Below are 15,540 nucleotides of genomic sequence, written 5' to 3'. Positions count from 1 at the left end.
CACTCTGGCCCTTGGGCTGGACAGGCGGGGTCCGAGTTCCTAGGAGTGAGTTCACCCCCTTCGCAGAGTCCACTGCTTCATCCACAGATGGGTCAAAGCTGAGCTCATCCCCAGGATGGCGGTGGGGACGAGGTGACCCCGGACTCAGTGCACACCCTAGAGCTGGCCCAGCTGCTCTCGGTGACCTCAGAGTGCGTGGCCATCAGGGTCTGGAAGGTGTGGCCGCTGAGTGCATGGAGGTCGCCCGCCAAGCCAGCCATTCCCCACATGGCAGCTGCTCTTAGGAGTGCGGGACATAATTTATGGAAAAAAGCCTACAGTCACCAACCCCAGCACCCTTCTCTCCCCCGTCCAGTGGGGCATATTTTTCCACAAAGATCCCGAGTAACAACCCTTGGTGGGCCCCTGCGGGTCCTGACTGGACCTCCCCGAGGAACAGGATGAACCGTGGGAACTCGACATGGCATGAGGGATGAGTCGACTCAGCACAGGCCCCGGCCCCGAGCACAGGCCAGTGCCCCCTGGGGACGTGCACCACAACTGCACCTGCACCAAGGACATGGAAGCAGGAGGGGCTGCGGTCCCGACGGCGAGGACAGCGGCTTTGTCCCCCCGTCCTCTGCAAGGGGCCCTCCTGTCACCATCGCCATCAGGGAGACCTGGCCAGCAGGGCGGTTGCTCCATCCACTCCAGCCCATGGCCAGGAGTGTAGACGGGGGAAGAGCTGTGAGAAACATCCCAATGTGGGGCTACCGGAGAGAGGCCAGCTCATGACACAAGGATGCCACACACTGCTCCCAAGGGAGGGGAGCCGCTAAAGGCTGGAGGGTGCAGGGTCATGGTCTGGGGTTGCTGGTTCCTTTAAAGCTGGAAGACTGGGGAATAACCTGTAGAATTTTCAATTTTAACGTTACTTATTATTTACAGCCTCACCTTGCTCTAAAAAAGACTGCAGGTGACTCACAAAAAACACATGTAATGAAATAGAAAACGTAGGAGATGTTTAGGAAATAAGGAACTGAGAACAGAACCGGGAACAGACAGGAGAAAAGAGGACACAAGTGTGCAGTTTCGGGTGAAAACAGACAAACCAGGAAAGCCTTGGAGCAGCGGGCTCTGTGCCGAGGCCATGGTTGGGAGGAGCCGGGGGCATCACATCCCTGTTTCCATGCCTCTGGGCAGAGCCACAGGGCTACGCTGTGGCGGGGACTTTCCACAGAGACCATACCCACACTGCCCCCCTCCCCAACCCCGAGAACAAGGTCGCTGGGGTGAGAGTTCTCCCATGGGGCCTCGTGGAGGGAACAGGAGGGGGCAGAGAAGGGGCAGGAAGGGACAGGAGGAGACAGGAAGGGGCAGAAGGGGACAGGAGGGGGCAAGAAGGAACAGGAGGAGGCAGGAGGGGACAGGAGGGGGCAGGAAGGGACAGGAGGGGGCAGGAAGGGACAGGAGGGGGACAGGAAAGGACAGGAGGGGGCAGGAGGGGGACAGGAGGGGAGAGGAAAATACAGGAGGGGGCAGGAAAGGACAAGAGGGGGCAGGAGGGGGAGCAGTGGCCATGGTCCGGGAGTGGGGAGGCAGCAGTGTTTCCTCCTCCACAGTGTTGCGAGCGCTTGGCGACAGGAACACAAGCCCTGTGCCTGTGGGTGGGCCCCACTGTCCCCCACCTGGTGGCCCCACAACACCCGGGAGGCGAGCATGGGACTGGGGTTCCCTAAGCCGTCCATGGATCTGCGAGGTTAACACAGTGGAGGGCAGGAGGTTCCCACAGCCCTTCGAGTGGGCACAGGGCAATCACGCCCCTCCTGGCCTCGTGACAGGCTGGCTGAGGACCGTGGCACCGCTCACTCAGGCCCTTCACGGCGCAGGTGGGCTCCGGCCTGCACCATGCCGTGTCTGTGCTCACATGTCGACAGAACTCACAGGCAGGACTCGTTGGCACGTGTGAGGTGGGACAGCAGACCGACAGCTGCGTCTAATGACCATGCCAGCTCCCACGGCCAGGGCTGGGGCCACGAGTGTCCACACATACGGCATCGGAAGGGACTGCAACCCCTGAATAAACAGGGCCCCAGGAGTCCTCACAGTCCCAACAAACAAGCGGATGGACCTCTGTGGGGAGGAGAGAAAGCTCCCACAGCAGAGAACCAACAAAGCAGGTGGGTCAGAAACCATGGGGATGGTGCAGAGTTCGAGGAGCACCAGGGCTGACAAGCTGGTGTGTCTCCCCAGGAGCCATGGGTTAACCCCAGCTGGGCTTCATCTGCCCGGTCATTCGTCCCCTCTGGGGATTCCTGACAGATGCATCACCAACCTGCACGGCCGACCCCGTGCAGGACACCTGAACTTAGGACGTCCACATATTCTGGCCTGCGTGCTGAGAGATGTCGCAGCCGCAAAGCACGGGAGTGGCTGAGGAATGTTCCAGATCAAGTAGCTGGCAGAGGACTCTCACACCGCGACCCTGGCTGGGAGGGCTTGGAAAACAATGCCATGAGGTGGTTACGGGACAACCCGGAACCTGACGCGGACTGCGGGTCGGTCACAACTGTGGTCAGTGTCAGGAGTCCTGACCCTGTCACTGGCGGGTCAGGTAACACAAGGTCTTTGTTTTCAGGAAACACACCCAGGTGTCTACAATGTGCATAGAGGGACAAGGAGGAGAGGATCATGCCTGGCAACTCGTGTCCCTGTTCTGTTCTTGTGACCTTCCTGTAGGTTCAACACTCTAGACCAAAAGAAGTCTATAGAAATCGTGCGCGGTCCCACAGCCTGCCCCTGGACCTCCTTCCAGCAGGTTCTGCCCGCCCAGCCAACCCACAGGGAGAGCCAGGCTGCTGTGCTCCACGGTTGGGACTCTAAGCCATGCGGTGCCTCGTGAGCATCAGCTACCGCAGGCCTGAGGGAGAAGCAGGCAGCGGACTATGGGGACGTGAGCACAGGGGACAGAGACGAGACTGCGGATTGCACTCACATTCTTCATCTTGAAGGACTCCTCCTCCAGCGGCTCCACTGCCAGGATGTTCTCGATGGGGATGCTGCACAGCGGAGGATCTCCTGTGAGAAAGGGGTTGTGAGCACGGCCCGTGGCCTCTGCAGGTAGGAGGGTCAGCTCCTGTGCTTGGGAGAAGCGGCTGAGGGACTCACGACCATGGGACAGGGGACAACCAGAGTCCAGAGAGTGCCCGGGCCTCATGTACACGCTCCCGGTAGGACCCGATGCCTCGTCCATGAGGATGTCGAGGCCTCTCATCATGCCCTGTCTCCAGGACCACGTTCCCACACTTTTGTGGGAGAAATCAGTTCCCTGATGTCCACGGTCTAGATCTGAGCCACTGCAGACCCCAGGGAATACGGCCTAACAGTCACGACCCCCACTGCCCGCGAGACTGGGTTCCCACACCTGCACCTGGAGCTGTGGCCGCCCGCCCCTGCCTCTCGCCAAGCCACCTCCTGCCAGGCCTCCCTGTGCCCTCCGTGGGGCCTACCACCTGGCTCCATCTCCCTCCAGGGAAGCAGACAGGAACCAACGCGTTCCATCCCCCAAGAGCGGGCTGTGGAGACGGCCGGCAGTCCTGTTACCTTTGTTTCTCTGGTAGGTGAATTCGTGGTTCGTCAGGCGGAACCATCTTTTCTTGAAATTCTTCATCCCAAAGCGTTTCCGTCCTTGCGCTCTCTTGATCATGAACCTGCCATGGACAGGAAACACTGGTGGTGACATCTGACGCCTGGGGCTCGGCCCCCGCCCTTCTGCCTGTGGCCCAGAGTCACGTCTGCAAAATCGAACAGCCCGTCCCCTCCGTGCTTGTTGTACTCCACCAGACGGTGGATTTCCAGCATCTCAGTTTTATTTCCAAGGGAAAGACTAAGACTTCAAAAGGCAGATGTCCCTACTTTTGAGAAGCTTAGTCCCTGTGCTGCAGTTAACCCTAGGCCACAAGTCCATTCCCACAACGGTCCCTCCCGCAGAGCAGCTGCCCCTCCTGCGTGCATCCTGACAGAGCCCTCAGAGTGAGGGCTGGGGGGCGAGGCCTGAACCTGTGTGAGTGGACATGCCTGAGTGTCCAGGGCCGTGCGGCCTCTTCCCCTTCCTCCCAGGATGGGTATCTCTACTCTGCAAGTGCACCCAAAAACAGACACAGAGATAAGGTAAACAGCATGTCGTGGACGTGCCCTGAGTGCTGTCTGGGTGCATTTAAGGCGACCTGCGAAGGCCCCAAAGGTTTGGGCTACCCAATCCTAGAGCCCAGTGGCCATGTGGCAGGACGCCCTACTTCTCAGTCGGGGCAGCCAGGGAACCCCCCCGTTTCTGCTTGGGCCCAGGCCTTACCCCTCCTTGAGCAGGAGGGGCTGCTCTATGCTCTTGGGGTCTCTTCTTCCGGAGGACGAGATCAAATCCAAGAACTAAAGTGGGAAAGCAGCAGATGGTTAAAACGTGAACCGGCACGCTCGATGCATTTGCTCTGACATGGAAACGATGCTGCAATGCTGTGTCTCCTCTTGACCCCAGAGGAGGGCAGATCTGGGGAGTAGCGGTCAGCATGCTGGGTCCCTGTGAGAACCGTGGGGTCCTGAGCTTGTCTCCACCGTGGCTGGGGAGCTTCGGCCCCCACTAGACCTCCCATGGCCCCTCTAGACGGTCCCCCTGCACGCCAGCTGGCACCTCCCCAAGAGGCTGCCGGGCTTCGACACCACCAGGAGGTTTACCTGGATTTTAACAGGAGACCTGGGAAGATGTCTGTGGATCTGATGCAATGCGGGCTCCCCCAGCTGTCTGACCAGCCGTCCCATCTCCCACGAGCCTTCCACTGTGGTCTCACCAGGGTGGGGCCCCCAGTCCCACATCCTACCACCCATGTGGATTCCTCCCATCGGCGGATGGCTGCCCAGCCCCTCTCCCTTCCCTTCCTTCTGGATCTCAGGTTTTTGTGATTTCTGAGAGACAGATGCGTACAATGGCTTCTCAACAAAAGAGAAGAGTGAAGCTTTGGGATGCAGAGGAGTGTCTCCCCAAGCACCATGCCTTAATGGGTCTGAGGTCCCAGGGCTCCATGGCTCTGAGGCATCCAGGACAAGGGGACCAGGAGCAGACAGCAAAGGGGGACAGGACATGGGAATTCACACAACAAATGGGGGTGACAGTCTATGGAGGTCTAACGTGCAGTCACTTAGAGAGGACGGGCTTGGACGTGAAAAGTGAAGGACAAGATTCCATGAAGGTGGGCTTCTGCGTTTCCAGCTGGAACTGTGGTGGGGGGCATCGCATGACACTGGAATTGACCAGAGCTCTGAGCTGCTCAAAATGGTCCATGGTCAACTGCACGTTATGTGAATTTCGACTCAGTGTCCCTCTGGAGCAGCATGTGACGCGGGGCCGCAAGTCCGTGAGAACTGACGTCAATACTCACGTTCTTCACTGCATCAGCATACTTCTGCTCGTTGAAGAATTCATAAAATGTAGCCATGTAGGATTCCTTAAAACTGGCCTAAAACAAAACAGGTTGCCTAATGAAAGCCTGCCAGTCTCTCAGCTCCTGGCCCAAATCTGAAAACTCCAGAGGCACCAAACACAAAGAGCCTCGGCTGTGGTTACTGAAAAAGGGAGGTGCTGGGCGTTGGGGGTGAGGGTCCCCAGAGACACCCAGGGGCAGCAGCCTCAAGTCACAGAAGCTTGCCAAAACCTGCAGATGCGATGAATTCCACTCGGACTGTGGTTTTATTTATTTAATTCACTTTTTCACTTGAAGAAGATTGGCCCTGAGCTAACACCTGTGCCAGTCTTCCTGTTTCATACGTGGGACGCCACCACAGCATGACTGATAAGCTGTGTGTAGGTCTGCACACGGGATCCGAACCCACGAAACTACGCCACCGGGCCAGCCCCAAGGCTGTGTTTTTAAAAGCTAACTACAGGGGCCTGCCCCGTGGCCGAGTGGTTGAGTTCACGCGCTCAGCCTCAGTGGCCCAGGGTTTCGCCAGTTCAGATCCTGGGCGCGGACATGGCACTGCTCATCAAACCACACTGAGGCAGCATCCCGTATGCCACAACTAGAAGGACCCACAACTAAAAATACACAACTATGTACCAGCAGGCTTTGGGGAGATAAAGGAAAAATAAAACCTTTAAAAAAAAAAAGCTAACTACATGGGGGTCCTCGGTGCGTTCTCTGCTACGAACGACTCAGCACCCTCCTCACATGGTCACTGACACCAGCTCCTGGGTCTAGAACATAGTCACTGGGACGGAGGCTCTTCGGTGAGCCAGGGGCTGGCGGCAGTCGGACAAGCCCAGGAACGCAGGGACGGCCTTCGCAGCAGTGTCCCGAGGACCCCCCACCGGCACAGTTCTCACGTCCAGGTCACTTTACTGTCTCTGAATGGTATAAGAGGGAGGTGGGTGTGTGCAGACCTCAGACCCAGCAGGTGGCAGTTCATCAGAGCTTTGAGCCAACAGAAACGGGACTGACTGGTAGAGAAGATGATCCGAGCCCTATGGGCCTTCTGCTTTGCTCTGACTCAGAGAAAGCCAGGCGTTTGCCCAGAAGGGGGCTGCCTGTCTGCAGTGATGGGACCCTGGTTCACTCATGGCCCCACAAAGATCAGAATGAGGAGGGCAGGTGGGCAAGGCTTCGGTTGCTGCTCAACCCCCTCCAGACAGAGGGGAGGCCTCGTCCACTTGAGCTGGCTGCCGGCAGCAGTCAGAGGTGAGCTCCACCCCAGGAGCCCGCCTTGGTCTCCACATCACTGTCCAGAAGCACCAGCACCCAACACCCTCAAAACCGCATCAAGAGGCTCGTTCTTGGGCCGTGGCCTGGAGCAGACCAATGTCCTCTCTGAAGCGGGTGGCAATGAAGGCCAGACAGACACAGATCTCTCACCAAAAGGGGCAAAATGAGCACGGAGCCCAGGCAGGAAGGGGCATATGGTGGGCTGTGTGTGGACGAGCCTTCAGTCCCCAGCACAGATATCCTGAGGCCGCCGCCCAGCTCACTGGCAATCTACGGCAGCCAAGTGCTGGGAACTCAGTCTGCGAACTGCACACAGAAGTGGACGCCACCCTACAGGTGACAGGGATGCGCCACATGCTGCCTTGACCCTCCTCTCAAATGGGAGCTTCACAGCTCAGCTGGGCAAAGAGGCTCAGAAGGTGCCAGAACGTTCTCTTAGGCTGGCTGGTCGGGATGCCATGCTGGTTTTACTGTCCTTTATCCTCACAACTGAGTTAAACACAAGCTTTTTCCTCGTATTAAAAAGACAACTAAAATACAGGACTTACGGACTTTGACTTGGATAAGCTGCCCAGAGTCTGAATGGTCTTGGAGATGAGAGTCAGCGTCCTGGACGTCTGTGGGTCCTGTAGAGACAGGGAGGGGACGTGGGCTTCGTTTCAGTTTTACAGAAATGCTGTGATTGAGCCCAGATCACCCGGTCAACAATGTGAACATGTCACCTGGGGCTGCCGCAGCACAGCCACCGTCTCAAGTCAACAACAAACATGCAAACACTGCCTTCCAGAAAGTTCATCCAGACCCACCCAGCCCGCGAGGTCTGGGAGATCCAGACCCCAGACCCTGACTCAGACCCCAGACCCCTCAGTACTGGCTGCTTCAGGAGGACTGGCTGGTTAAGAAGACTGGCTAGTTCAGGAGGACCGGCTGGTTCAGAGGACTGGCTGGTTTAGGTGGACTGGCTGGTTCAGGAGAACTAGCTGGTTAAGAGGACTGGCTGGTTTAGGAGGACTGGCTAGTTCAGGAGGACTGGCTGATCTGGCCTGATGCTCACTTACCGTGTGGTGAGGTGTGAGCTGGAAGAGGTTGGGGGACAGGATGGCAGGAGCGAAGAACCTCAGGAAAATGAAGCTGCTCACAGCCGTGTACCTCACGTCCAGGTCATCTGTGGCCAGGACACAGAGAGCTGAGTCAAGGGGGCTTTCTGCCACGATAGCACTGAGCTCTGAGGGGGGGCGAGGGCTGTAACCCAGAGCCCTGCTCCTCCAAAGGGCCTCCTGGAGGCAGAGGTGCAGGCCTGCAGCTGTCTCCCTACTCCACCATCTGCTCTGTCTCTCTCTCCCACTGTCTCCGTTTCTCTATTTCTGTCTCTCCCTATCACTGTCTCTATCTCTGTCTCAGTCTCTGTCTCTCTCTCTCTCTCTCCATCTCAGTCTCTCCCTATCTCTCAGTCTCTGTTTCTCCCTCTTTCAGTTTCTCCGTCTGTCTGTCTCTAGCTCAGTCTCTGTCTCTCTCTCTCTCTCTGTCTCTATTTCAGTCGCTCTCTCTCTCCATGCCAGTCTCTCCATCTCTCTCTCTCTCTCAGTCTCAGTCTCTCCCTCTTTGTGTCTCTCTCTCCCTCTCTGGCTCTGTCTGTCTCTCTACACCCCCGCCGTCCCCCCTTACTGAAATTCCAGCACCACTTGGCATCTGGGCTGTCAGAGACACGGCCTCACTTGCCAGGCCCCGTGGTGTTATGGGGAGAGGACTCCTCTCTGGGCGGTTTACTCACATCCAGGGTGGGAGGACAGGCTTTGTTTCTATCTATTTACTCGCTCCCACTCCAGAGGGTCTGCGGCTCGGGTATGCTTGGTACCTGCTCCCCAGGACACTAGATGCTCTTCAGTGGGGAAGGAGCCAGGTTCTGAGAGCAGGAGGGTGGGGCCGGGGGCAGGAGTGGGTCCAGCTTGCGAGGGCCTGTCTGGGCCATGGCACTGCTCTGGGGCCTGGAGGCCAAGATTCCTGGGGCAGCAGGACACACCTGGCTGATCTATGGTTCCCAGGGAAAGAGGGGTGGGGTCGGGCACAGGGCCTGCGGGATGGGTGGGGAGGCGGCCCGCACTGTCCTCCTGGGCCTTTGAGACCTGGCCTGCGCCAGCACGCACCCTGCATCTGGGGCCCCAGGTAACCTGACACTTCCCATCAGGGTGGGACGCCTTGCTTTGCCCCCCGGGAGGCCTGTGTGGGTAGCCCCTGGTGGCTTCTCGAGGAATCAGCATAATTAAGAAGAGAGCAACCCTCCCTGGGACCCTCCTGTCCCAGTCCCCAGAGAACTCGTCCTCTCTGACACAGGGCGCCGAGCGGCAATGTGACCGGCTGCAGCAGGAACCTGTGGGAGAACCAGGCAGGAGGTTCCTCTGACTGTAGAGGCCCAAAAGCAGACAGGCCAACGCTCTGTCCCTAGCAAGCCAGCACGATGAGACTCGGGCAGTTGGCCTTCCTGTCCCATGCAGGGCTGGGGCCTGGTCACCCGGACAAGAACAGACAGGAGCCATGCACAGACGGCAGCAGGACACCGGGGAGGGATGGAGCCATGTGGATGCCCAGCCCTGGCCCAGTGGCCATGTTACGACCGTCTTCACATGGACTCTGAAACACCCCTTCTTGGTTCTGAGACATCTGGTGGGGGCAGGCACCCACCCGGCGGGGCTGTGGTCATTTCCTGCGAGGGAGTGTGTCCACATGGAACTGACCTTGGAAGCGCTTGGCAGCCGCCTCGCGGAGAGAAAAAAAGATGTCGCACATGACAGTTGGGCAGCTCACTCCCGACTTGGTGATGACGTTGAAGACACGGTCCACGTACTGCCGCAGCGTCTCCTGCAACAGGGCACGGTCAGACCCCAGCGCCTACGCACACTCTCCCTGAGGCCACCATGCAGGCCACATGGAGCACCAGGACCCCCAGGGAGCAAGTCGGGGGGTCTGGGTCTCACTCAGAACATCCTAGCAGCAAAGGAGATACTTCCCAACGCAACAGAAAAGCCCCTCCCTTAAACCAGGTCCTGACAGCAATGATGACTCAGGGGCCAAGGAACCAGAGTACAGGGAGCGGGGAGCCGTGCCCCTCCCCGCCCGGTGTCATCCACCCAGCACGAGGTCATGGGGATGCGACTCTGAAGGCAAGCCTGACTCCTTTTTCTAAAGGAGACCAAGATGATCTGCACGAAGAGATCACATAGAAGAAGCGGATGCCGGGGCGACCATCTGAGCTGGGCATCCTGTTGTTCAGAGCAGGACTCGCTCAGGGAGCAGCCCGAGGCATCCGCCCAGCCTGTGTCTGCTGAGAGGAGGGAGGACGGCTGGGAAGGTGGGTGGGTGCCGAGGCCACCTCCCCGGGAGATGGGAAGGAGCTGAACCACAAGCCACAAGAGACGCAAGCGAGCAGGGGTAAAGGACAGTGGCACTGGCCACTCAACAGCAGCTGAACAGTCGACCTTCCCACCTCAGGCTCCAGGGGCACCCCCACCCACGTGATTCAGACTGACCCAGGGCCTCCAGGTGGCTCCAGCCCCGGAAGGCACTGGGGGGAAGAGAGCTCCGTACCATGTTGCTTTCGAGGCTTTCACCGTCTTTCAGCTTCACGGGGTCGATCTCGCAGGGCTTGTGGCTCTGGCAGATCTGGAAGAGTGTCCACACAGCACTGAGGGTGGCGGCCGGGGCAAAGGGGCATGGGGCAGCGGTGGCAGGCTAGAGGCAGACTCGGGAGCCATGTTCAGAAGATGGCTGCCTCCAGCCCCCACCAAGCCACTGGAAGCAGCCCTCGGGGAGCGAGCAGATACCTCAAGTGATGGGTCTTCTGGAAGACCACCCATGTCCACTCATGCGGGATTGGGCTCCGCAGAGTGAAATGAGGTTTTGACCTCAAGATGCTGCCAGGATTTGCTCACAGATGGCACCAGGACGCTATTTCGAGTCTTCTCACATTGCACAGAGCCCATTTTTATGACACTGTTCTGGGGGACATTCCGCCTGCCCAGGCATCCCACCCAGGGGTCAGGTAGGGGACGCTGAGTCATTTCAACAGGAAGCATGTGGCTCCTCAAAAGCATCTGACAACTGAGAAGAGACAACAGGAGGGCCGTCCACACCGCAGGGGCTCAGGAACAACTCGAGCCCACGAGCTCGGCCACTCAGTGCTGTGGGAGGGACCTGTCCTCAGGAGAAGCAGCTTTGCTCCTGCATGTCCTTCTGTCTTTAGCAGAATGGAGTGTTTTTTGTTTTTTTTCAAAGATTGGAACCTGAGCTAACAATTGTTGCCCATCTTCTTTTTTTTCCTGCTTTTGCTCCCCAAATCCCCCAGTCCATAGTTGTACATTTTAGTTGTGGGTCTTTCTAGTTGTGGCTTGTGGGACACCACCTCAGAGTGGCCTGACAAGCGGTGCCATGCCTTTGCCCAGGATCCGAACCAGCAAAACCGTGGGCCATCGAAGCAGAGCACGTGAACTTAACCACTCGGCCACGGGGCTGGCCCCTGCAGGGTTTTAACTTTTTCTTTTTTGAGGAAGATTGGCCCTGAGGTAACACCTGTGCCCATCTTCCTCTATGTCTTATGTGTGAGACACCAGCACAGCATGGCTGGATAATTATTTTTTTTATTCAAGAAAATGAGAAACATTCCAGAATCACAGGAAGGTCCCGTAGGGAGGCTGGGAAAGGAGCTGAGACTAAAGGACTAAAGAACAACTCTTTGCTTGGATGGGCTGGTTGCGCACCCACCCGTCCTCCTGGGGATCATCGCCCTGCCTAGCAGTGCTGGGGGCTTCAGGGACACCCGTTCATGTCCTCCACTGGGGCCCTTGAGGCGGGACCCCTGCTCGCCTCCCCTTGGGGCCCTCGCGGGGGATGCCCACTCACCTCCTCTATGGTGGGCTTCAGGGTGACATGCAGGTACTGCATCCCTGCCAGCTTCATCGTCTCGTCGATGCACTTGGATGTCAAGGAATTTCCTCGGAAGATGGTGTTGGGGTCCCTGGAAGACAGTGTCGGGTGACTTGTTCCCTCGGGATGGCAAGGTGTCCACGGAGCAGGCCCGTTTTGCGTGCCGTCATTGGCCACGGCACCATGCCCGCCAATGACTCTGCTGTCAGGTGGAGCAGGATAACACGAGACCCAGCTCCACAGCTGGGGTCCTGAGCCCCTCCCTGGCTGTGTCCCAAACCCTCTGTGCCAAGTGCAGCAACACACGGACGCTGCTCCAGAGGGACAGGAGCTGCCCACTCCCAAGCTACTAAGGACCCATCCTGGGCCGGTGTGGGACTGACACAGGCTGTGCCTCGTGACCTCACCAGGGTGCCAGTCAGACCTTTCTGAACCCAGAACACTGGGGAGCCAGGTGCCCAGCAGACCCATCTCCCAGAGCAGGCACAGGTCCCCTGACATGGGTGAAAGGCTGATGCAGCACAGACCACAGGCACTGAGCCCGTCCCAAAGGCAACTGTTCACCCCTTCCTACACACATCCCTCGGATTTCCAGGAGAGAAAGGGCAATTTTAAAAAACAGCTGATGTGTCTCTAAAAGAGAACCTGAACCTGCGTGGATTCCGGTGGCGGCCCACAACTGCGCTTGGGGCCTTCCTCCATCCCTGCCCTGCCCCGGGGGCACTCACTGTGTCCGCTGCACCTCTGCGCTGGCAATAGCGCTGATGAAGGGCACCACGCGGCCATAGTGCAGGAAGAGCCGCACCAGTGGGATGGCCGCCTCCTGCTTCTCTCTGCAGACCTCGCCCAGGACATGCGCCGCAGACGCTGAGACAGGCTACGGATGACAACAGTGATCGAGGGCACCCAGACCTGCCCACGGTCCCCAGCAGAGGGAGAGGCGCACCATCCTGGGCATGACCCAGGCCCGGGGGCCAGGCTGTGGGGGAAGAACCAGCACAGAGGAGGCAGCCCAGGTGCTGGGCCACAGCGGGTATGGGGCAGGTGGGGGCCAGACAAGGGGTGCTGGGCAGGCAGGGGCCAGGCAGGTGAGGTCCGGGCAGGAGGATGTGGGGCAGGGCTGGGGTAGGTCTTGCTCCAAGGGACCGCAGGCGCACGGCCCTGGGAGGGGGAGCCTGGCGCAGTACCTCCACGTCCGCTGACTTGAGCAGCAGGTCCCGCAGGGGGCTGTATGAGTCAGAGGAGAAGACGTGGTCCTCCGTGTAAACCACGTTCAGCCGCAGGGACCCCAGGTCCCCTGGCTTTAGGTTCTTACTGCCATTGTCTCGGGGCTGGAGAAAGTACCTGCGGGGACGCACGGACGCAGCATGAGGGAGGCAGCCCCAGGGCCAGTTCCCGCCAGGACGAGCCCAGCATTCTGCTCCAGCTGCCGGGGTCTCAGGCAGGAGGGCCCGGGATAGTTCTGTAGGGCTTCCCCCTGCAGGGTCCATGCATGCAGGGATGTCCTCCGAGAAGCCCCCACAGGGTTCGTGCATCTGGGGATGTTCCCTGAGAAGCACCCACAGGGTCCGTCCATCAAGGGGACATCCCCTGACACAGCCCCTGCAGCGTCTGTGCAGGACACACAGTCGCTTTAGCAGTCTTTGGTCACTCTTCCCTTCGGTCCGACCCTGTGTGGCCACAGGAGCGAGGTGGGAGGCATGCTGAGGCCCAACTTCGATGTGGATTCACTGGGCTGTGCCTGACGCCCATGCCCCTGTACATCCTCCTTGACCACAACACTTAGAAGGGCAGAGAGTGGGAATGCCAGCCATGGGCAGAGGCTGGTTGGTGGCTCCCGAAGGGTGCCGGTCGCTTGCCCTCCGTGGTCAGGCTCAAAGCTGCTCTCCATTCTCAGGTTCTTGCTGTGACCCCCTCACTGATCTCTCCTGGCGCCGCTTCCCGAGGACTCTCCCCGACTCGGACACGCCAGACAGGAGTGGTGGGCGGCTGAGAGGCAGCTTTGATTTTCCCGACTTTCACCTCTGCCCCTGTCCGCCAGTGCGCGCCAGCCCCCACGGGCTCCTTACCAGGCCTTGTGGGAGCTGGACTGGCGCAGCACCTGCAGTGGGACCCTCAGCTCTCCCAGAAACTCGTCTCCAAATTTCAAGTTACTGGCGTTCCAGAGGTCCACCCTGAGAAGCAACAATGGTACACAGGTCTCCTTAAGGGATGACCTGGGGCAGACTGTCCCCAGTGCTGCTCCTTCCCCAAGAGGGTCCTGAGTGGAAGCCCTCAGTCCCACCACGTACATCTCCATGAAGTTCGACACAGACTGCATGCAGTCACAAAGCGCAGTCGAAGCAGGATGACTGTGCGCTGCAGGGGAGGGAGACGCTGACTTGGGTACGGCAGCCGGCAGTGTCCATCTCCTCCCCTCTGCCTGGGGAGGCCCAAGTGCAGCAGGACCCTTGGCCCCTTGAGGGGACGTCTCAGCAGCAGGAGCCCTGCAGGGCGACCTCGTCTGCAGCTCAGCGCAGTGGAGGGGTAGTCACAGATGACAGGGGCACAGGGGACTGGCCAGGCTGCCGGGGTCAACAGCTGGGGGCTCCTGCCTCCATCACTGGGAGAGGAGAACTGGGGGTGCCTGACCCCCTTCTCCACCTGCACTCACTTGTGGCCCTGGGACCCACCAGCACAAACCACGACCCCTTGAGGCGGCGACACCCACACTGGGGAGGGGAGATGGGGCCGGGCCGACGCTACAGCCACAGTAGTGTTCACCTGGCTGGGGAGCCTGGTCACTCGCTGACCCTTCTCCTTGGGGGGTATTCTCATTGTTCCCTCTGATTTGGGGCCATGGTGACCATACGTGAGCGACAGATGGAGGGATGGACGGACGGCGTGCCCTGGTGCTAACAAGTGAACGTCATGTAGATTCCAGTGACAATTAGCCAGAGGTTACTCCATGAGCTGAAAGTCCAAGACTAATCATCACCACACCTGTGGTCAGAGGAAGATTCTAGAAGACTGCACCAGCCCTTCTGTTACCTCTGCAAGTTCTGGCGGGAGCAGGGAACATCGCAGAAGGTAAATGATGTTCTAAAGGACACAGGCATCAGGGACATGAAGAGGAACAGTGTCCCACACACGGCACTTTAGAACAAAGGAAGCAGAGCCTGTAATCTGCCAATCCACACCTCAGCAACATGGCAAATGAGGCTGGCAGCCTTTCCTTCTTTTTTTTTGCTGAGCAAGATTGGCCCTGAGCTGACATCTGTGCCCACCTTCCTCTCCTTTGTATGTGGGATGCTGCCACAGTGTAGCTTGATGAGCAGCCCAGTCCACACCTGGGATCTGAACCCGCGAACCTTGGGCGGCCCAAGTAGAGTGCACGAACTTAACTGCTACCCTGCCAGGTTGGCCCCAGTTTTTCCTTCTTTTTAATAAGAGAAGCATTTAAAAATATCTTTGCTTAAAAAAAGCAACTTGAACTTCACTTGCGCATTCAGAGCCCAGTCTTCCATCAGCACTTCTCTGAACAGAAGGGGCCGTGTGCACATGGCCAGGCCTCCCGCAACACTGGGGGGCCTCCGCAGGGACCTCCTCAGGCCTCAACCTGGGGCTACTCTGCCTCTGCTTCAGTACTTTGAAAGGGAAGATTTAAACTAACTGAAAACTCAACAAGATCTGTGTGAGGCCACCGTCCCTCAGGCCTCAAGGGGGAGGGGGCAGAGCCCGAGGGCCCCACACCCGCAGCGGGTGGCCAGCCCTCCAGCCCAGAGCCCCCCACGGCCTGGTCACTGCTCGGCTGCAGGAGGGAAGATGTCCCAAGCAGTCCTGAAATTGGCGCCAGTAAACGTGTGCCCACAACCTCCAGGGGCAACGAGCACGGACCGTGCGCCGAGGACCCCAC

At 58.8% G+C, this 15,540-nt stretch overlaps 1 protein-coding gene across 2 annotated transcripts in view; it reads right to left on the bottom strand.

The window, feature by feature from the left end:
* The window catches only part of RASA3 (RAS p21 protein activator 3), an 87,518-nt gene that overhangs the window by 10,814 nt on the left and 61,164 nt on the right, over positions 1–15,540 (bottom strand). For both annotated transcript variants that reach the window (XM_046664659.1, XM_046664660.1), the window contains 12 exons: positions 13,715–13,819; positions 12,833–12,989; positions 12,374–12,522; positions 11,622–11,736; positions 10,311–10,385; positions 9,461–9,584; positions 7,787–7,893; positions 7,277–7,354; positions 5,409–5,486; positions 4,331–4,404; positions 3,583–3,689; positions 2,975–3,057 (listed from right to left, as the gene is read on the bottom strand). In XM_046664659.1, coding sequence (XP_046520615.1) covers positions 2,975–3,057; positions 3,583–3,689; positions 4,331–4,404; positions 5,409–5,486; positions 7,277–7,354; positions 7,787–7,893; positions 9,461–9,584; positions 10,311–10,385; positions 11,622–11,736; positions 12,374–12,522; positions 12,833–12,989; positions 13,715–13,819 — 1,252 coding nt within the window. The remainder of the gene's footprint in view (positions 1–2,974; positions 3,058–3,582; positions 3,690–4,330; positions 4,405–5,408; positions 5,487–7,276; positions 7,355–7,786; positions 7,894–9,460; positions 9,585–10,310; positions 10,386–11,621; positions 11,737–12,373; positions 12,523–12,832; positions 12,990–13,714; positions 13,820–15,540) is intronic.

Source organism: Equus quagga, chromosome 6 (assembly GCF_021613505.1).
Source record: "Equus quagga isolate Etosha38 chromosome 6, UCLA_HA_Equagga_1.0, whole genome shotgun sequence".
Lineage (NCBI taxonomy): Eukaryota > Metazoa > Chordata > Mammalia > Perissodactyla > Equidae > Equus > Equus quagga.
This window is presented reverse-complemented; position numbering and strand designations above follow the sequence as displayed.